The sequence below is a fragment of the Cupressus sempervirens genome, chromosome 8 (assembly GCF_028749045.1).
Source record: "Cupressus sempervirens isolate cs-2001-9-10 chromosome 8, ASM2874904v1, whole genome shotgun sequence".
NCBI lineage: Eukaryota > Viridiplantae > Streptophyta > Pinopsida > Cupressales > Cupressaceae > Cupressus > Cupressus sempervirens.
In genome coordinates this window covers 48,165,602-48,189,568 of record NC_143125.1, presented here as the reverse complement: position 1 = coordinate 48,189,568, position 23,967 = coordinate 48,165,602, and the positions used below count along the sequence as shown (strand labels likewise).

The following is a 23,967-nucleotide window of genomic DNA, read 5'->3' as shown; positions in this document are numbered from 1 at the left end:
CCCACAGGATAGCAGGATTATGCTCTGATACCACTGTAATGAACCCTTGCTGATCCCTGCAAAACAATGTCAGTATTAGCAAGATGAAGATATGAAACACAATTTAAAATATAGAATTACACTATTAAACTAACCCTTTAAACTCAGTACTAATCCTTTGAAGAGACTTCTTTCAAATTACTCAACCCTTGCTAAGTAATTGTCATAAAGGAGCATCTAGCTTTAGGGATCTTTGATTAATCACTTGGTAATGATCCCTCCTTTACCAAGGACCTCTGTCATATGCATATGCTGAACCTTACAATATATATATATATATAGTCTCCTATATTTTCTCTTTAAAGAAACTACTATAAAGAAATCAATAGTTTCTCTCTAAAGAAACTAAGCCTTGTCAAGAATTTGATTATCTAATCTACCTATTTGCCTTCTGAGTTCCTTCTCCAAGAACCTAGATATAAACTTGTTTAATTACTTCAAACAGCTACGGTTTTATGGTCTCTCTCCAAGAAACCACATTCCCCTGCTGCCTCATTTCGATACCTTGGCAATTGTGTGCTTTTATGGTATAATGGCCTCCTAGTGCAAATGCCTGATCACTTTTTAGAATATGTTGTTGGCATGTAAAGTGGCTTCCAGTGTTTACGCTATCGCCTCCTCTGCTGATCTTCCTTATCTTTCTGATGGTAGTGCTAGTCGCAGCTCAATTAAAATGTTTGGTTGGTATGATGGCCATGTGAGTGCCGGTAGCAATTTCCTTGCAGAGCTTAACAAAATAGACTCCCACAATATCCACGCCAACGAAGATGAAGTCGCGCTCTTGGTTTCCGGCTATTTGTTGTCTTATGTAAGGTGTAACCCATCTCTCTTCTTCCACTGCATATGCTTTCCCTGTTTGTTGTTTATGCTTCTATATCATTTAATTGTTGTAGTGCCTGATCAATATGATGTTGCTGAGCCCGATGACATGGTATATTAAATCACATCAACCTTTCTTCGTTTCAGATTAATGGGAAGAAATTAACATTTGGTTCTCTCAATAGCTACTTGCGATCTTTCTATTTCGTTTTTGTCCTTTCATGCTTGCCTTCGAAAGGTTAGGAATTCCTTATTAATATATGCATGAATGGCATATCTTCCAATCAGCGCGCCGTTTCCAGGCGGCGACTAAGCTGTCTTACTTATTCGATTGTACCAAGGCAATTTAGTATTGTTTTAATATTAGATTATAATTGTAATGACCAATCTTTTAATATTTAATTATTTATTTATAACGATTTCTCATTTATTATTACTTAATTTAGTATTATAATGATTATTCAATTATTTTTATCATTATTTGATTTATTATTATATATATATAATGAGATTATTTTATTTCATTTTCATAATTACAAAAGCATGAATTGTAATAAGGAAATTTCATGGTTTATCACAGGGGTCCTGAGAGGTCATTCATTGTCTACAACAAGGAGATGTTAGCCATCATGCATGCTTTGGCCAACTTCAAGCAGTATTTGGTTGGCAACAAATTTTGTATTAAGATAGATCACAACCACCTAAAGCATTTCCAAGGTTAGAGGGACCTGAATGAGGCCACAAAAGTGGGTTAGTGAGGTGCAGTCTTATGATTTTGACATATCCTACATTAAGGGTACTCAGAACATTGTAGTTGATGCCCTTTCTCAAAGACCCTACTTATGCTTGATTATTGAGATTGCAGAGGATTGGAGACACTTGATCATCACTGAGTATGCTAGAGATAAGAGAGCAGCTAGCATGGTGGACGACACCATACAAGATAACACTTATACCCTTGCAAATGAGTTGATCATTTACAAGGGTAGGATCAATCTAGTCCTAGGATCAAGTGTCGAGGAGATTGTTCTTTGAGCCTTTCATGATTCATCATTGGCTGGACATCCTAGGGTTTTCAAAACCTATAGACAGATTCGAGAGAGATTCACATGGAAGGGTTTGAAGACAGATGTGCAATGGTACGTTAAAGAGTGCTTTGTTTCTCAGTAGAACAAATAGGAGCATACCTATCTTCTAGGGTTGTTGCAGCCACTTCTCATTCTTGAACAAAAGTGAGAGAGTTTATCTATGGATTTCATTGTGGGCTTGCTGAAAGCCAAGGGTATAGATTGTATTTATGTGGCAGTGGATCATCTCACCAAATATGCTCACTTTTTTCCTATCACCATTATATACTTAATTGTCCAACTTGCATGGTTGTTCTTCCAGGATGTGTTCAGGTTGCATGGTTTACCTCAAATTATAGTGAGAAACCATGATAGCCAATTTATGAGTTATGTTTGGCAGGGGTTATTCAGATTATGTGGGATAGAGTTGACTCTGTGTACTATTTAGCACCCCTAGACTGAGATCATCAATAACTAGTGTAGAGCTATTTGCAAAACTATGTTTCTTTATAGCAGTGGGCGTGGGTGAAATGGATTCATTTATGTGAGTACTGTTATAATTCCACTCACCATATGACTGTATTGATGTCACCTTTTAGAGCTGTGTATGGATACGATCCTCCTAGTCTTATGGATTTACTTTGTAGCGATAATAAAGTGCCCAATGCAAGGGATTTGCTGCAAAATGGTTAGGACATCATGAGGACTCTGAGGGATAATATACAGAGGGTGTAGATTCCACAAAAGCAATATCTTGATCAGCGGAGGACTGCTCATTACTTTTAGATGGGCGATATGCTTTATTTGATGTTGTCGTCGTACAAACAGTCTTCCATTAGGAAGAGTGGAGCGAAGAAGCTCAAGCCCCAGTATTATGGCCCTTTCCATGTAATAAGACACACGGATGAGGTTGCATATGACCTAGATCGGCCAGAGGACATAAAGATGCATAATGTGTTCCATGTTTCACAACTCAAGAAGGTGTTAGGCAGGCATGTTGTCCTACCTCTTATCTTACACCCTTTAGATGAGGGAAGACTTGAGTTGATCCCTGAGGCAATTCTTGATTCCAGAGTGAGGCAATCACGGTGAAGGATAATCAAAGATTTTTTGGCTTAGTGGCAAAAACTTCCACATAACGATGCCACTTGGGAGCTTGATGATATACTTCAACACCCCAGACTGTGGTTGCTTGGGGACAAGCAATCTTGGGGAGGGAGGACTGTAATGTCATCATTTTAGCATGTTCACGTAGCCAAGATCGGCCAGTTCATCATTGTGACCCTCCTGAGTTGGCAATGTGTTTTGAGGGCCTCTGTGGTAGACTTTCTATTTTTAGTAAGTCTATTTTGAGGTGGTTTCTATTTTTAGCAGTTCAGTGGAGGCACTGGTGGTTGGTCTTCATAAGCAATGGATTGAGCATATTCATGGAGTTCATATTATAAGTTATTAATGAGGCATTTAATTATTAGGAGACTATCATATTTCATGTTATAATTTGAAAGTGTAAATGAGAAGCCTCTTAAGTGAGAAGTGTATTGGAGAAGCTAGTTTGCACAATTGAATTATAAATATGACTCCATGAGAAGAATTATTCACTTCATTGTCTATTTCTTTTTTATATTTTCATGAGGGTTTGAAGTTGATGTAGTGCAAGGTAGGAGAATCCCCAAAGGAGATGTCCTAGACCCCAGCAAATAACCACACAATGGAAAGACAACAAGAAGAAGCAATAATGCAAGATCTGATACCAAATTGAAACTCTTTATTCATAGATATAACTAATTACATGCAATATGCCCGGCTGTAAGGCCTTCCGAGTTAGGCCAAATACAAAGAACAATCACAAAACAATCAGTTCTGCAAGATCCAACAAGATCCTACTTACAAACCCAATCCCAGCTAGTCCAGATACACAACTGGATAAGAAGACCAAGAAGAATCCACACTAGTACCCTCAAGTCCACCAAGCAATCCTCTAGTTTTGAAGCCGCAGCCCTAGCTCTTCAAAATTCGCATCTATCTTCCTCCTAAAACTGAATGACCAAAAGACTACATAAGACCCCTATTTATACTTGCCAAAATGGCTTACAAAACATTCTAGAACATTACAAAATAGGAAGGCCGACCCAACAACGGTTAGGACACGTCCCAAGGCAAGATCTCATCATAAATGTTGCAATCAAAATAAATCCTGCAAATTAGCCCAAAAACGCAAAAATTACGCCCAAAATGCTAACACTCGGTATAAACAAGAAAACTCAGCACATGAAGAGTCACTTGACACATGAAGAGTCTCTTGGCACATGAAGAGTCACTTGGCAAACACTGCAAAGCGAGATGGGATAACACACTAACCTGAGTGTTAACACGACGTGGGATAACCTGAACTTGGCTTAAACTGCAAAATTATTGGCACTCGGCAATTGCAGCAACTTAGCAATGACTAAAACTCGACAACAACTGAATGAGCAGGACAACATGCCAACCCAGGATGCTCCTACATCATAAGTGTGAATTATTGAGGACTAAATCCTCTTTATTCCTGCATCAATTTGTTATTGTTATATAGAAAATTGGATTAGCATCTCGAGTCTGAGTTTAACATTCAATTCATTGCTGAGGTATAGTGAATTGAATTATTTCTTCAATCTGAATTTGGGTGTCTTTCTCAATTGTGATTACAATTTCTTGGAGGGTGATTTATACTGTGAGTTTGGAGTTTTATATTTCTGCTAAAGAATGCAATCGGTCTCTATATATTGGCATCATTTATTCTTGCATTTAAATGCTTAGTATCTCTGCATTCTGGCATTGGAAAATACTATTATTTAATTCCCTAGCTGGGTTGTCTTTCCTTGGTGTTGGCACTACATTCTAAGTGTTTAAAAACCCCTATTGGGCTTTTATAGATTGACATCATTGTGAGCGATATATTGGTGCATTCGAAAACCAATATTGGTGTCACCTTGTTGTGCGGTTGTTAATTGGGAGCTTGGGATTTCACAATAGGAGGCAGTGTCTCCCTTATCAACAGTGTTACCCAAGGACACGACCCTCGTATATTTTCAGCCGTCCCCATCCTGGAAACGTCTTGGAGACTTCGGGGCACTTAGGGGACTTTTCCTTCAACTTCTAGAACAAATTAGACTTTGACTCTCAAACTAACACAAATTTGGCTTATGAATTTTGTTGATTTTTACATTTTAAGGTTCTATTATGTGTAAGTATATGCTTTATCCATGTTTTCATATAAATATTTTAAATTTATCTATATATTTTTATTTTTGCTATTGTTATATAGTCATCCCCATTTTCTGCTGCTACCCATCCCCAAATTGGCAAAAAAAATTGTTGCCTCAGAAACTGGTCCTGATGTCCACTTTCATCCCAGTCCCAGAAACTCGAGAGAACATAGCTTATCAGACCTGTGTTCACAATCTAATCCTTGAGTCCACAGCTGGCATGAGTATTTTTAGCTATGAGGGTGGTGTCTCTTTTGTAACTGCTGCAATTCAAACATATCTACAGATACTAGGTTCCTTCAATTTAAATGTTATTTTTGTTGAGCAAATAAGCAATGCAATTTGCAACATTAAATTGACATTTAATTTGAGTATGAGCATTGTTGTTTGAACCTTGAAGTGAATTACTTGTCATTTAGTATTGGTTTCAAAATTCCCTATCTTTGGAAAAAAACCCCAAAAATCATATAATTCAAAAAACAAAATATTGCAAAAATAAAAAATAACAAAATAACAAAAATTGTTCAACATTCCTAATATTTGTTGGTGGGGCTCTTACAACTTTAAGTGTATTAAGATCAATTTGTGTAAAGATTTTGATCATGCTTGTCCAATTGGTTTAAGGTCATAAACTAATGGTAAGGGTAAGTATGGTACATCAACATCAACCTCAACATCAAAACCTTCAGTTCCATCCATTCTGAAACTCACTATCACGGGAGGCACGGTTACAAGAAGGGTCCTTTAGGTAAATACTACGGAGCCTCAGAAGATTCAAATGGATTTTAGCAATAATGAGATGCTTAAGGAGCCTAAGTAATCTATCCCTACAGTACCTCCTCCTATGGACGCATCTATTGCAATAACACTTCTAGACTCTACGCTTGTGATGAGTCTCCTAGTTCACCATTGACATAGCTAAAGATGCATTCTCTACAAAATATACACCTCCAAAGATTTAGTTGTAATAACACTAGCTTTGCCCATCTCCTCAATTTCTCTTGCAATTACATTCAAGGATTAGTAAGACAACTTCGAGAGTGTGTTTGATACATACTCCATGTCTATTCCCTTTATGTCAACTCCATCCATGGCGTTGTTGGATACTATCTCAATACAATTTGAAAAGTTCATGGTTGAGAACTTGAGGTTACTCCTAGAAGTCCTACACCAATGGCCATTTAGACAAAGACTCCTCCCATCGTGACCACAGTTGCACAAGTCGACTCAGTAACCACATTGGTCACTAGATCTACAACAGGTTCATCTTCCTTCTCTTTATTAGGTTACCTCCATGGCTAAGTGCAAAAACACAAAAGAGAAGGAAGAGATCCCATCTGAAGACTTTGAGTTTGAATTAAGACAAATTGTAGACCCAAGGCCTTAAAGAGAAAGAAAGAAAAAACGATTTCAAGGGTTGTGGTTGGGAATGATGAAGTCACGTATGCAGAGGTTGTCGAGTCTCTAGCCTACAGAGGAGATATAATCCATGGACTGCAAGCTCACCAGAATTGAACTTGCGAAACAACCATGTCTGAGTTATCATCAAGAAGCATAGGATGTGGTCAGCATGCTCACAAAAGAGACCAATAAGCTGTGGGAGAAGAAGAACGGACTAAAAGAGGAGAATGCACAACTTTTGGATACCATAGAAATAATGGGGAACTCTTCTCTAATAGTTGATCTAGTTTCTTTTGACTATGTTGTATGGGTGGAAAGTAAGACAAGGCCATGAGTGAATGGACCAGCCGCATTGAATCACAAGGTTTACAAATGATTTGAGATGTGTATCGAGTGCTGAAGCATAGAAGAAAGGCAACAACCACATTGAACTAGTTTTTCTTATCATTCAATCATCAACTCAGTATGTCAAGTGGATATCTCGAGGTCTGGAGAAGCATAACGAACGTTTACCTCGATGTCCTATGTGAGCATGAGGTTATCTCTTCTGTTGTAATGTCCCCATTTTAGCCAATTACAGAGGATGAGTTGTTAGCCTATTATTTGTCCCTCATAGCCTAATTATTGTGAATAGAGGGACTTTTGAAGCAAAGGCTTGGTTATCGGATGGTCTTGTGTTCTCCGCAATTCAATATATTCCAGTTTGGTCTTTGTTTCGCTTATATGGAACTTCATTTGGGCTTAGTTTAATGTAATTACTATTTATGTTAAGTTTGGTGATGACTGAGAGGGACCCTTTCTATTTTTGGAAAGTGCATTTGGTCACGTGGGAAAATAAGTGTGCCTCATGTTTCAGACATCATATTTAAAGGATAAGTATTTTGGTAGTTATTATTATTTTAGTGACCAAAATATTATTAAAATATTAAATGGCTTATTATAAAGTTATTGTTTGACTTTATAATTTCATAAAGTTGAGGGTTGAGTCGTCATAGGAAGGGTCGTTTATTCAATTAATTGAGGTATTGGAGAAAATGAATTATTAAAAGGGAAAAAGAGTATACCTGTTTTTCCCAAATCGGCTACAAAAGTGTGTGATTTCTCCCACAAAAGCTAATAAAGACTCACACGAGTTCTTTTTCATCATTGTGCATTTGTTATTTTATGAATTTGTGAACAATATTGGAGCCAAGAGTTTCAGTGTTTGAAGGCTGGAAGAATTGGAAATTCTTCTAAGCATTTTGCACTTTGAACTGGTTGATATCTGCTAGTGCATTGTGCCAACGTTAATCTCATCCAGAGAGTAAAATTGTGTTAACATTGGTGACCAATTTGTGAAGAGGATTAAGCGTATAGAGAACTGTATTTTGTGCAGATTACGGCCTTTGTAGAGGTTTGCATTTGGGGTTTAGAGAGCCTCCATTCATTTATAGAGCAGTGGAAGTCATTTTAGAGGTTGCATCTGATTATTTGAGACAGCGTTTGACACCTATGAGGCACATGTTTTCTGTTTGGTGCCTTCTTTCAGAAGTTGTGAGACTTAGAGACAATTTGTGATCATTACTAGAGGGTTGCGGTACAATCTGGAAAGTTTATACGTGCTTGTAGTCAGTTCCAGAGTTAGAGGCTACAGAGCATCTTACAAATGTAGAGATGATTATAGTTACTTACATCTGATGATTAACAAGGAATAGGTTATGCAAGAACTTGTGGTTGAGATCAAAACGACAATGGAATGGGGCAATAATCAAGAGCACATGATCAACAAATGTTTTCAAGAACTTTCATGCAAGATTACTACTGAAAATGGTGAATTGGTTAATAAGGAAGACATTCGAATAGAGTTCACAAGAGCTATCCATCTACGACTTGAGGAAGATAACTTCAATTTCAGCATGATAGATGCACTAGCAAGCTGGAAGGCTTCATTGAGTGCTTTTCAAAGTAAGCTCACAGAATGTAACAATGTCATTTTAGTAAGCAAAATCATACTTCAAAAAGTAACCATTATCGCACAACATACTGGTAAACTAGATGCTGCAGTTGTATGAAAGTCTCTGCAAAAGTTTGGGAGACTCAGTGACACTCTATGAAGACATCTCTCAAGTGTCTCAGACACGTGTTTTCCATGCTTCAAAAGAATAGGTTTAGATTTTGTGGCAGATTGCATGTAGAAGCAAAATACTTTGTAAATACAAGAACACATGTACCTGTATAGTTGTTGTTAGAAATAGTAAATATTGAGGGGTGGGGTGGGGGGGTTGAATCAGTATTCCACAAATTTTTGCCAACTATGGATATCATTAACAACCTTATAACATGCACATGTGAATATACAAAAAAGTAAACTTAGTAATAACGCAATGCAACTCATAAAACCACTATTTGTTAACTAGGAAAACCTAGCCAAGGGAAAACCCCGATGGGGATGGTACCCACAAAATGATCCACTAATCAAAAGTATCTTGTGAAAGATATTGACCCTGTTAGGAGTTTATCACATCCGTATAGTGTCTCAGTCCTTGTTAGAGGACTAGGCCTTGTTAAATGTAATGTCCCCATCTTTTTAGCATCTCAGTAGAATTCTTAGCCTTTACATTCTCCGAAGGCTAAGTGGGGAAATAAGGAGAAATTGATTAAATTAATTTCTTATAAAGTCATTAAATAAATTTAAAATTATGACTTTATATTTAATTGATTTAATTAAAAGTGACTAAAGTTAAATAAATAAATTAAAAGAATCTTCTAGAAGGAGGAATTAAATATTATTTTATTTCTTCTACAAGGAGGTCCATCTATTGGAGGAAAAGAATAAATAGGGAAGGTAGCCTCATTGTTGAGCATCGAATGTGTTGTCATCTACTCTTCCGGATAGCTTGTGGAGCCAACGGTTTCTGCAATTGTTACATTGATCATTGGGAACAGACACTCCCATTGATTTGCATAACTGAGGTGGTAAAATATGTTCCGAAGGGCTGTGGCTTTTGGAGAAGACAAATCAGTGTTTTCTTTGTGCCAAATTTGTGGCCTAGGGCCAGATTTGTGGAGTAAGGAATAAGTTGGATATTGCTACAGGAACTCTGCTACAATATTGCTGCTACAGTATCGCTGCTATAGTAACACTGTTATGGTAACACTGCTACAGTGATGCTGTTATAGTGTCGTCACTACAATAACTTGCTACAGTGTCGTCGCTTCAATAATTCGCTACAATGTCATTGCTGCTACAGGAACTTGCTACAAAAAACAATCAGATTTCCTTGAGCAATTTTCCAGTTTCCTATCTATTTCATTTGTAATGCATAGAGCTTAGATTTGAATATTTTAGGGCATGTGAAGAATTTAGAAATCATTTGTACTCTTATTTATATCAAAGTTTTACATCAAAATTGTTGCCCTAATATCTTACTGATGTAGATGCATATTTTCTCATTTATAGTCAATGCTCTATGTTTCAAAAAAAATACAAAAACATTTGTTGTTGGTTGTTTTGAGTTTTGCAAGCGTACCAATTAAAGTTTGGCACTTAGAAAGTAATCAAACTTTATATCTACAATATATATGTATCCCACGTGTGCAAAGTATTTGACGAAATTCTCAAGTTAGCAATTAGGAAATAAAAATCATAGGATTTTACAGTGATATAAGAGTTTGCTTGCAAAGTGTTTGATAAAATGTCAAACAACTGAATTAGAGAAGAAATTGGTGTTTGACAAAATTATAACTCGTTGGAGTTATTATAGGTTAGGACATCGTGTGGTCCCTTTTACAATTCTACCATTCTTAGATGATGAGGGTAAGTTGATTTTGGTACTTGAGGCTATATTGGATGTTAGGGAGAAATAGGTGAGGAAACTAGTTATCAAGGAATATTTGATCAAATGGAAGGACTTGTTGGTTGAGGATGCTACTTAGGAAGGTGAGGAAAATTTGCAGCATCCAGAGTTGACATTGCTTGAGGACAAGCAATTTTTCAAGGAGGGCGGAATATAATGTCCCCATCTTTTTAGCATCTTAGTGGAGTTCTTAGCCTTTACATTCTCCGAAGGCTAAGTGGGGAAATAAGGAGAAATTGATTAAATGAATTTCTTATAAAGTCAGTAAATAAATTTAAAATTAAAAAGTGACTTTATAATTAATTGATTTAATTAAAAGTGACTAAAGTTAAATAAATAAATTAAATGAATCTTCTAGGAAGAATTAAATATTATTTTATTTCTTCTACAAGGAGGTCCATCTATTGGAGGAAAAGAATAAATAGGGAAGGCAGCCTCATTGTTGAGCATTGAATGTGTTGGCATATACTCTTTCGGATAGCTTGTGGAGCCAAGGGTTTCTGCAATTGTTACATTTATCATTGAGAACAAACACTCACATTGATTTGCATAATTGAGGTGGTGAAATATCTTTCGAAGGGTTGTGGCTATTGGAGAAGAGAAATTAGTGTTTTCATTGTGCCAAATTTGTGGCCTAGGGCCAGACTTGTGAAGTAAGGAATAAGTTGGATATTGCTACAAGAACTCTGCTACAATATTGTTGCTACAGTAATTCTGTTACAATATCGCTGCTATAGTAACGCTGCTACAGTGTCGTCACTACAGTGTCATTGCTGCTCTAGGAAATTGCTACATAAAAAAATCAAATTCCCTTGAGCAGTTTTCCAGGTTCCTATCTATTTCATTTGTAATGCATGGAGGTTAGATTTGAACATTTTAGGGCACGTGAAGAATTTAGAGATCATTTATAATCTGATTTATATCAGAGTTTTAGATCAAAATTGTTGCTCTAATGTCTTATTGATGTAGATGCATATTTTCTCATTTATAGTCAATGCTCTATGTTTCAAAAAAAATACAAAAAACGTTTGTTATTGGTTGTTTTGAGTTTTGCAAGCATAGCAATTAAAGTTTGGCATTTAGAAAGTAATCAAACTTTAGATCTGTAATATATATATCCCTTGTGTGCAAAGTGTTTGACGAAATTCTCAAGTTAGCAATCAAGAAATAAAAATCAGAATTGCACAGGATTTTACAGTAGTATAAGAGCTTGCTTGCAAAGTGTTTGACGAAATGTCAAACAACTGAATTAAAGAAACTTGTGTTTGAGAAAGTTATAACTAGTTGGGGTTATTACATTAAAAGCCTCAACCCTATTAGGAGTTGTTATTACAATTACCAAATGTATGTAAGATAATCCCACTACCCAAACATGCAATTTACAATGATATTTTGTACACAAAAGGAATAGATACATCAACCTTTTGACAATGTTGATATCTTCTATATCTGATTTGTCTTTTGAGGCTCACTGTTCATATCTTTGCATAATCTGATATTTCTTTGCTCTAGCATCAAGTTTGCATAATAAAATAAGTACATAACAATGTCCAAAGACATCATAGAAGCATTGCACAACTTTGCATCCAAAACTCTGTCCTTTATGCCAAGTTATTTTGTCCTATAGGCCTTCATATCTTCACACATATCCCAAAATGCAAAACTATACTTTGCTCATCATCTAGGATATCGTCCCTATTTGGTTAAGTAATTGTCTGTCCCAAAATACAAGACAATCCCTTAACTTAAAATATCATTTTCCTTAACTCTACCCTGCTTTGTTTGTGCATACTTGCAACTGTTAAACCTTTAATATCTTCATTCATATTGCTCATAATGACTCGTGCTCTTGCATGTAGGATCGTCATACCCTATTCTTGCTCCCCTCAAGTGTGCACATGCCAATACTCTATCTGTGATCTTCGCAAACCAAAATGGTGTTTGTGCTGACAATTAAACTTTTTGATACTTAGACAATTTTCATGTCTTCAAGGCAAAACTCTATCTCCATGATATGCTGACTTCATAGGGATATTATGTTGCCATAAATGACAACCTTAATGTATTTTCATACTCATCTCTTAGCCAAATTGCCAACAGTCGCTTCATGCAATCAGGTTGCAAGTGCATTTGACATTACATCATTGAATAAGTCATTGTTAGTTAGATGTTGAATAAGTCAAGGTGGTTGAGGGATTCCCCTTTTCTGTCCACCTTTTTCTCTCCTTTTTTCCTATATAAAGGAGAATCATTGTTTAGTTTCATCTTTGGTTTTAAGCAAGAAGGCTACACTTAGAGATCTTGTATTTTAAAGCCTTTGTGTTTCATAGTACGAATTTTCAGAATTGGATAAAAGAAGCACGATTTTCCAAAGTCATTGTTGCAAATCTTGGGATTAGTTAATGTTTTCTTATGTTGCATTGACTAATCATCTTGAACTCATTTTAGTTTCACTTGTGTGAATCCGTTGAGCGTTCAATTTACATTTCTTAAAGACTTTGTGTTTTAATGAAAGAAATTGTTATTAATTAGTGGCTGTAATCTCTAAGAGTGGAAGACTTCGAGCTTCAACTTTTACTGTTTTGTTAATTTCATAACAATTAATAAGCCACTTTTAGCCTTACTATGTAATGTTTCGTTGTCCATTTAACCTTTCGGAACTGGTTTGCCTATGTGAGAGCCTGGTGAATACCAGAATCAAACTCTAGACAAAGCATGCACTAGATCACAGTAGTCATACAAAGTAGCCTAAATAGGTCGTACGGTTGGGCTAGAGTGATGTACAAGCCACCTATTGGAAGGAATTTTGGCTGTACGGTAGTTGCTTGGTGTTTGTTGTGCAGGCCATACAACAACGGCTTCAAGGACGTGCGGTCAGTATGGGTTGGCCGTATGGTAGTGTGTTTGAGCCGTACAACGATTGTGTGGTGGTCGTAAGATCATGTATTGAAGTTGTACAATGACGGTGAGGTGGTCATACAGAAATGGTTTGGAGGTCATACAATGACTGTTTGACAACCAAGGGGTGGAAATGCTTAACCACTATCTATGCTAGAAATAATCTGAATGCAATCTTGCCAATATATATTCAGACAAATAAAAATGATAAATATAAATGTAATGCAGACACAAATAGATTCCGGAAAATAATGTTACTTGTAAAAAATAATGATGCTCTAATTTGCCAGATCTGAGCCAGGAAGCTTCAACAAAATAGGGTGAGGGTTGAGGCCCACCGAAACTAGAAAGCTAAGTAGGGAAGATCTTTCACTTCTGAAATAGCAAACGATCCAAAAGTCCAACAGGAACTCACAGTACAAAGAAATAAACTAAATGGCATACCAACTACTACTTACAAGTAGTACTTAAATACCCTTTAGAGAAACTTTCTGTGAATTTACAAAGGTAGCCGACGAACACACCTACCTACGAAAATAATAATAAAAAAATGGGTCCGAGGTATACTAAATCAACCAGCCCATTAACAATGGTTTGATTAATATTTATTTTATAATGGGAACATTACATACTATTTGTCCTAAACATTTCTTGAATTAGGTCAATTGCAAGATGTTGGTTTTTGGGATCTATTGCAAATGTAACAGGCACTGCCTATTAATGGTATGTGTATTCCAAATGCAACATCCTCTTAGATTTATATAGAGAGAATAGGAAATGAAGAGACATGTCCCTTCATGGGACATGTCTATTCATTAATAAGATAATTAATAATCATAAATTTAATCTCATATATATAATAATGACCTTATATGTCAGTATAAAGAACTCTATAAATATAAATTGGATGTCATATATAAATATATATAGGTTTATCTCATGGGACATGTCTATTCATTAATAAGATAATTAATAATCATAAATTTAATCTCATATATATATAATAATGACCTTATATGTCAGTAAAGAACTCTATAAATATAAATTGTATGTCATATATAAATATATATAGGTTTATCTGATTGAATCTATCAAACATCAATACTCCCTCTTAGCTTAGAAGGATAAACACATAACCATAAATATTACTTCAACGTAATAATACAAATAAACAATTTTAAGGATATCTCATTTCATATCTCAGAAGATTTTCATCATTTGATATCGCATTCAATATCATGAGTATTGGTCTTCTAGAATATCAACCTATGATATTCACCAAGTACCCAGATAAGGTTTGATATCAAAAGTGTTGGTCTCCCGGAATATCAATGATATTCACCAAGTACTCAAAAGGTTTTTATGTCAAATCTAATATCAAAAGTATTGGCCTTCTAGAATATCAATGATATTCACCAAGTACTCAAAAGGTTTTGATATCACATCTGACATCAAGAGTATTGGCCTCCCAGAATATCAATGATATTCACTAAGTACTCAAAAGGTTTTGATATCACATCTGACATCAAACTATTGGCCTCCTAGAATATCAATGATATTCACCAAGTACCCTTTGAGTAATGGCCTTCTAGAATGTTGATATGCAAGAGATTTACCATATACTCAATTTGTTTAATCTCATAATACAAATTATTGTAAGATCGTCACCTTATAGTAACTCTTGCAAATACAAGTGACATCATTTGGAAGTTGTCACTTCCTAATGATGTACACAGGGGTAGGCCCATTAAAATCGTAGTCACAAGGTCTATTCATGAATCACAATCCTCTTGACTGCAACAATTTATTGATCATCGGAGAATCCATCTCAACATGGTTTATTCCCTCTAAACCAATAAGGTCGAGATCACAAAAGGTTCACTAAATCACATCCTCTATCTGCTCCCTTTCTTCCAAGGTCGCTTCTAATGAAATGTCAGGCTCCCTCTTATTCCCAATATCCCTCTTCCTGTAGTAACATTCTCAAAGAAGATCAAGGCAAATAACTCATATATAGAAACACAAATAATGAGTAGACAAATGTAAAACTCAATAATAATAATTACTTATCTTAGGTAAACAAAGAATGACTCCAGAATGATGAATCCCCTTAGGATTTGAGATGAGTTCCTCCTTATCAGGACTCTATTTCACATACTGAGTTCCTCCTTATCAGGACTCTATTTCACATATTCTCATTTTCTCACTTCCTTTCAATTCATTATATTTTTATATCTTCATTCTTGCTTTTCATATTATGGTGATGACTTTTCAAAAATCATGCTTTTTATTATTAGCTTCATTAGGTGTGTCCCTAATGCCTATACCTCCCTAAGGTCTTTGCCCACATTCAATATACACCAACATACTCTTGCATGGGGTTGCGTATTCAGTCTATGCAAATAATTATTATCCTCTATCATTATTTCGCTATCACAATCTTTCCAATCACATCCCTCGATTTGGTTCACGTCTCACGATAGTGGGTCACATGCTTTACCACTAACTACAACTACACTAGAAGTTTTGTGTCAGACATAGCTTGATAAGAATTTGTTGAGCGACATATTTGATAGACTTTCTGCTCTTTGGAAAGCATTTTCCCTCGAGAAATCTGCCCTTTCATCCTCAACCTTACGATTCATGTCCCTATTGACAAATGTTGCTTACCCTTCCTACTACTACATGGGATGAAACAGAGTCTCTCATGGAGCCCACTTACACTTCTATGTGAGATTCTTTTGTCCATCAACTCTCCAATATCAATCGAGCTACACAACAATCGATATTCGATGCCTTCTCAAACACTCAGAGAGCTCATATATGTTGGACTGCATAGTGATCTCCATCAGTGTATAGAACACAACTAGGGCTTCTAGAAAAAGCAATATTCTACATGCGTACCTGGCCAAGAATGTCCCTATCCATCATCAACTTTCTTTATATGTTTGATGCCATGGTCCCAATGCAAGCATGGATATGACTTACTCTCAAACCGCCTCAATCTCACTATGGAGTCAACAAGTGATATCTTGATTTATTGAGCTTTGTTGTGAATCCAACCTGCAGATATCAACATCACAAAATTGAAGCCATCATAGACCATGCGATGAGATTTACGGATAAGCTATTCTAAAAGTTTTGTGTGAAAACATTTCATAGGTTGATACCATGTTGAATCTCATTTATGCCAAATGAGAAGAATAATATTCTAAAAAATAATGTAGATTGAATTTGCATCCAAATTTAATATTCACTCACCATGTATGAGATCACAAGATTGGAAGTAATTTTGTTTTTTTTGCATTTGCAATTAGGCTCTAATACCATGTTGGTTTTTTGGATCTTCTGCAATGTAATAAGCACTGCCTATTAAGGGTATATGTATTGTAAATGCAACATCCTCTTAGACTTATATATAGAGAAAAGGTCATGAATAGACATGTCTATTCATTAATCAGATAATTAATAATAATACCAAATTTAATCTCATATACATACATACATATATATGTATGTATGACCTTATATCTCAATATAAAGAACACATAAATATAAATTGTATCTCATATATAAATATATATAGGTTTATCCAACTGAAGCTATCAAACATCAACACAAGAGACTTTGGGTTTTTGTTCTTGATCTACCATATATAATCATAAACCTCTGCCTTAGTAATTGTTCTTAGCTACCCAGCCGCAAGTATTATCATAGTAGTAGGCACTTTTTGTTAAGTTTGAAGGTTGTGGTGTGCAAATCATTACTAAAAAAAGAAGAATTGATTAAGAGTACCATCCTTTGTGATCTTGGTTAAATTTCTATTGAATCCACCTACGGTAAGAAGGGAACCTCCCCTATTGCTGAGAGGAGAGATTTATCTCATTGTATGTTGCCTAAAATTGCAATTTGGTAAGTTGTAGTCTTACTGGCTTACAAAATTTTAGACAACAAAAGAAAGTAGTGATATAGAGTATAATTATTTCAATCTATAGTTCCATTCATTAACTAACATGCATTCTGAAAGAAAAGATAGACACTTACCATTTTTTCATGTCTCCTGTTTAAAATCATTCTAGGAATCAGACTAATGTAAAGACAAATAAGGAATTCACTTAATATTTCCATCCAGTATAAAACAAACCAAGCAAGAATTACGTCTAAAAAGGAACATTTCTCACCAATAAACTCACGCAACCGTCTTCTAGCAATTCTATGGGCACGAAGAAATGCAGCAGCAATGTAGCAAGCAAGTTCCAACTTTTGAACTGTAAAAAATGTCACTAGTTTCTGTGGAAGAAACCTTATTTGCAGGTATTTGAAATAGCTTGGGAACTGGACGTAAGTTTTCAATGCTTTCCAGTCAAATAATTTCTCATGAGTTGATATCATGTCAATGGCTTCTTCAACTGACTGCATAAGAAGAATGGCAGCAGTGTTTGTTATCCTTCCTTCATCAAGCATTCCCCAGTAAGCAGCTTGCACACCTAAAATTCCAAGACAAAGAAGAATACCATCAGCTGGGTCTGTTTTGTCAAATGGCTAGTTTGTGCAAATCCATGCACTTGCTAAGAAAATCAAAATTATAGTCCTTGGTTTTCACAGATATGCTCTTTCTTCACAGATTGATTTCTACAAATAGAGCATACGCTATTCATTAATAATGAACTGTGACAGTTAAATGGAAATAATATTAACTTTGAGCTCTTATTACAAAAGTGATGATCCTTTGACAAGTACAGACTGTAATGGTTCCAAATCCTGATGTGTCCTCGATGTTGTTAGTAACTAATGCTACTGACTAATATGCTTGCAGTAACTGCATTTTTCTAGAGTATCGTTTGACTGGCAGCAGACTGAAAGGAAATGACATTCTAAGTATTTTTGTTCAAGTACAACAATTTGATAGAAATTGCACTGAAAATGTACAACTTAAACTGCACATACAAAGATAAATATTTATATATGCAAGTTCCTGCTTGTACGAATTAATTGAGTCATCGAAATTGCATTTTAGGTTATTCATGAGGGATTTTTGCTACTTTACCATATTTAAACATCCAAATGACCTAATCAGCACCAATAAAATTTTCAATCATTAGTTCATTAATAAATGGAAATTGATTATTACAAAGCACACTGTAATTAGTTTGATACCTGTCTAGTCCCCGTAGCATCAATAGATTATGTCTATTTTGGGAAGAAAATAAACTTTTGCTGATACAAGTTATGCATCTTCTTGGCTATGAATAGCTTGAATGGAACCAAAGGCGCATACTACTAGATATTGCAAGGACTTTATGGCAATATGTTGTGAGAAGAGGGCAGCTGACAGCATTTAGATTGGTGCATTTTAAATGTTTTAGCTACCCTACTCATTGTACCTATATGCCCTCTAAAATCTTTATTACTTTTCAGATTTTACATTTTGTTCATAAGAGCCCTAGACAGCCATTGACACACAATGCCACAGCACATGATGTAAATAGTAATCTCTTAGACCTTTTTGTGACTCTTTCAGAATCTTAAATTTATTTATTTGTTCTCTTTTGTAAACATGTACAACAAACCTAAAACATATACACTTAATGAGTAGAACAAAGAGAATAGTATATTCACCATTCAAAAGTCGCACTCGAGTATCTATCATGTGCCTCTTATAAATCTCATTTTCATTTGAAGATATATCATGTGGATGAGGTTGTTCTCCTTCTCCCAATGCATTTAAACAAGTTATGTGTTTGACTACTGAAGGCCAATCAACTGGCCCCAATTCCTCATCCTCGCCAAGATCTCCAAATGCCTCTAGAGCTTTATTGTTCATTTCATACCTTGTGTAATCTATAATACGTTGCTATAGACGAAAACAACAGAAAGTAAGAATCCATTAAAAGGAAGTAATTTTTTGCCATAAAACAATCAGTAGATAAATTATATATTCAATAACTGAAGAATGTAATAATAAGATTCTTGTAAGTAGAGATTTGACAGAATATATTATTTATTATTATTGTTGTGTTTAATAAAACCTTATAATGAAATGCCACAAATTCCATCTTCAAAATCAGATGCCTAGAAATCCCCATAAGAATTGAAAGAGGAATATCGAGCGATGAAAATCATCACTGACAGGAAGATCTGGTTTGATCCAATAGTAGACTAAAAAACTCATTTAACTGGACTTCAACACTCAAAACTTGAGACTTAGCTACAAAATTATAACTAGACATGGGAACTCTATAGGAAACCAAATATGGATCATGAATAGCAGAGAGCAAGAAACAAAAATCCAATTTCATGATGACTAAGAGGATGAAATCATACCTTGGTTTCCAAAGTTTTATTCATGCGTAGAAATTGTAATAGATATTGTGTTGTTGATCCATTGATAAGCAGAGTCAGAAAAACTATTCCACCGGTGAAGTAAACAAACTGTAAATAAATTATAAAAGAAATAGAAGAATCACTGACAAGTAGGTATAAATTTTCTGAATTGAAATCAATGTAATGTGTAAATGCTACAAACAGCTAAAAAACTGATGAGACACAAGGATATAAAATACAGAGATGATGATGCTTCTTTCCAATTTGTTACTACAGAAAACATACCAAATTTCCCGTTGCCTCTGAGAGTTCGGCAATGTCTTTTCCACTGGAACGCTGTATCACAATATAGGCACAAAAACCAAAATATCAAAGCCCCTTTCTCTGTGTTAATAACAGCCTAAGCTTCCAAACATCTGAATCTTTAAGTCATTCAGATGAAAGCAGTAAATGAGCTGAATATTTTTCCAGAAAAGGTCATTGTATTGATCAAACTATTTGAGCTGAAGAGTTTGATTAAGTCAATAAATCAGTGCAATCAGATAATGAGAACGCATATATCTACTCTTCAAATTCTTTACAATGTAAGAGAAGTTATCCTTTCTAATCTTTATAATATAACAATTTTCTCATTAATGCTTGTTGATGCCAATATTACCCTCTACAATGCTGTTCTGAAAACAAAAAACTCTAAACAATCTTAAATGTGTGAAAGACAAAAAATCATTTTCAAGCTCTCCATGGGCCAATTGATTTCTCTCTGCACATAAATATTGTATTATATGAAGTATCCACATTTGCAGAAAAATAGACGTAACATATAATACAATATCTGTGTGCATAAAGAAATCAGTTTCCCATATGTTAGGCGAATTGCTTGCCAAAAAACTCCCCAACAGGTTTTTAACAAACTCGCAGAGATTTTTCCTATAAAACTTGTAAAATAATGCAAAAATTCAAATTTGTAATTAAAATGAGTACAAACAAAAGGGATACCTAGGAATTTACTAAGCAGAAAACCTCATTGAATGTCTAAACTTCTTGAAATCTCTATCCTAATATTGAATGTCCTTAATAGCATTTAAATCCACTTTTAGGTTTCTAATAAAACTTCACAATAAGTCTTCAAACTTGGGTGCTCGTATTCATGAATTATAAATGCACTTTAATATCATTTAAAACAATATCACTTTGTGCACATTGACTTTATAAAGTACTTTACTATTTTAACTTCATAAATAATTATTAATTATCACTTTATTAATAACTAAAATAACATAGTTCCAAACAGTCATTATTTCTCAATTCCATCTGAACTTGGAAGTCAACGATTATGTTCACTATGCACCCAACTGCCTTACTAAAAACAGTAAGGGTCTCTCTCTATCAACCACCAACTTACTACAAACAGTAAGTATATTAAAATGGATCCAGAACACCCTTTAAAAACATTACTTCAAAATATTGTAAGGATCTGAAGATGAAATCATTGCCAACTGACAATTGAGATACAAGATATCTTCAAAATAGGGCGCTTTATACATCATTATTAGCCTACTAGAACCCAATCATAGGGTAAACCACTGAAAATCGATGCTCACGAAAAATGGGGACATTACATTCACCTTATATATATATATATATATATATATATATATATATATATATATATATATATATATATATATATATATATATATATATATATATATATATGACACAATAGGTTTGTAGACGTATTTAATTAATAAAAGCATACTTTTACAAAGTTGCATATAGGAGATCTAAGTCTTGCTCCAGGATCCCTACATGCCATACCAAAAATCCCATTACCTCTAGACACCCCAAAACAAAACTACCTTGGAATCATTTTTTTCCCATTTGCAATAGGGGACCAATATGTGCATTCTAGATATAAGTATAAAGACAACTATAACTATCTATGTATGTCTTATATTATAGGCATCATATTCAAAATATAAATATCTATTTAGATTTATAGAACACCTTACAGTGGCACACCAACAAGCAATAGCAGCAGTACTAAAAAGGTTGGTCAATAGCCAACACCTTCCCTTTGTCCCCTCATGATGAGTCTGATGGGCGCCCAACATCTTCTTGGCTTGGCCCGAGTTAGCCAACATCCACCACGATCGACATGTCTTATGTAATCTCCACCCCAAATTCCTCCTCATCCTCATTGTCGAGTCCTTTTATATTCATTGATCCAAGTCACCTCCATTCAACTTCAATACCTATAGCTTTTGGAGGAAATCCACATTTTATTTGATCATGGGTTTCCTAAGCTCAAAGGTGTATTCCTCCCATGCCTGTTAGAACCCACATTTTTGGCACTTCTTTGCCCCTACACCTAACCACAAAATAGTCTTTATAGTTTATATACATATTAATTTTTTGGTTTTAATATTATAATGTAATTTATTTTATTATTATCTATAAAATTATTTTATAGACATTTATTAAATTAATTTGACCACTAACCATTATATTATATGTTGATTTTTTACTTGAATCTTTGAAGGCCCACTTTTACTATTTTAAAATTAGACGATGAACATCTTAGCTACAAATATTAATTTGAAATATCCCTAACTAGATATTTGTTGTTTTCTTTCCCAGATAACATTCAGAACACACATATGTGAAGTTGCATAGTAAAAGCCAATAATATAAATACTAGGGAACATCCCCAATAGTCGTATTATCAAGTTATTTCCTCCAACCCAATATTCAGAACTTAAACCATAGGCAAATGTACTATGAACAATAATAGATAAACAACAAATCTTCCAATAGATATAAACCCGTCCTTTCAAAATAATGTTCAGGAATTCAAGCATATAACAATGTGTAGAAACCAATAATAGTAAACCCAGAGAATTCTTTAACTTCTTAAAATACGTTGTTGCATTATACAATAACAATACAATAACCAGCACTAACGAATCCAATCTTAAATACAGATTAACAGTCAGATTGGAATACTAGAACACCTGTAAGCGCATGTGAAACACCTGAACTAATGTCTCCTCGGACAATGAGTTTGCATCCACTGTCTATCAACATGAGGGGCTACGTCCTCAAGCTAGCTGAAACCTAAAGTTTTCTGAATAACTCTCACAAGAGAGAAAACTGTAAATGAATCATAAACAAGCATGCCCAGCAATGAGCCTCTTTCCCCTTTTAATGCACAACTAAGACTCTTTGACTCCCCTCTGGCTTTCGTCCTAATCCCTTGCGACCCTTCAACTTCCCTCTGGCATTTCATCTTATTCCCCCTTGACCATTTTCCCTCTTTATAACATTAAATTGGCATTTTAATAGTTTGAGTCTACATTTCGAAGTCAATTTTAGCATTATATAAAATAAGACTTCAATATTTTTAATTTACCAAAAGGGGACATTACAAATCTCCCCTCCTTACAATTGCTTGTCCTCAAGCAATCAATACCAAGATCCCATACATGTCTGCAGGTAGCCCTGTAGTCCAAATTGAAAACAATTCCGGCCACACTGCGAAGCAAGATGTCACTCTGTAATCTATCTCTCAACCGGATCCCTGGATCCCATATAACTCTCTGAAAAACTCCGCACCTGTACACTGAACAACTCTGATCATCATTAATATCACTGAATCCAACCTCAAACTAAGAAGAATTACAAGGTCCTCAACAAGCCATAAATACATATGATCAACACCTAGATCCCAAACCCTATTGTCATAACCAACCGATATGATAAGATAGAAATGTATCAATGAACTATGCATAACCCAGTAGATGATGACAACCCGACCTAAATAGATGATTAACAAACAAGTGGCTCAAAAACTGAGAGTAACACCCTGAGTCTAAGTTACTTTGAATCTTTTAGGGCCACACTAGGGTTTGTTCTATCCTGAAACCTTTCCCAAAGGTCCACACTCCTCAAGCCTTCCCAAGCGGCTTCTACTCTCACTAAACTTGTTCTTGGCTCACCTTCCTTGTGACCAACTCTTGAGCAATTCATAAACTTGTAAGCATACACTGCTCATTCTCAACCTTCCACTTTCCCCTAGAAGCATTCAATGCAGCTGATGTTGTTTTTCTAAGATTGTTATTTGCAAATGTACTAAGATGGCCATTGTAATTGATGATTTCCAAATGCAAATTTGGATCTCATGTAAATATGAGAGGAGACATGTCTCTTCAAGAGACATGTCCCTATAGTAAATCATCTTTAGTTAACTATATGTATAACTCACCTTGAAGCATATATGTAATATTAATATATTAACCATATATGTAATATATTATTATTAAACTGATATATTTCTGG

At 35.0% G+C, this 23,967-nt stretch overlaps 1 protein-coding gene across 2 annotated transcripts in view; it reads right to left on the bottom strand.

Annotated features, from left to right (window-relative positions):
• Window positions 1-23,967, bottom strand: part of SOS1 (sodium proton exchanger, putative (NHX7) (SOS1)) — a 299,664-nt gene that overhangs the window by 78,947 nt on the left and 196,750 nt on the right. For both annotated transcript variants that reach the window (XM_089796759.1, XM_089796760.1), the window contains exons 14-17: window positions 19,915-19,965; window positions 19,630-19,737; window positions 18,925-19,159; window positions 17,487-17,792 (exon numbers count right to left, since the gene is read on the bottom strand). In XM_089796759.1, coding sequence (XP_089652885.1) covers window positions 17,487-17,792; window positions 18,925-19,159; window positions 19,630-19,737; window positions 19,915-19,965 — 700 coding nt within the window. The remainder of the gene's footprint in view (window positions 1-17,486; window positions 17,793-18,924; window positions 19,160-19,629; window positions 19,738-19,914; window positions 19,966-23,967) is intronic.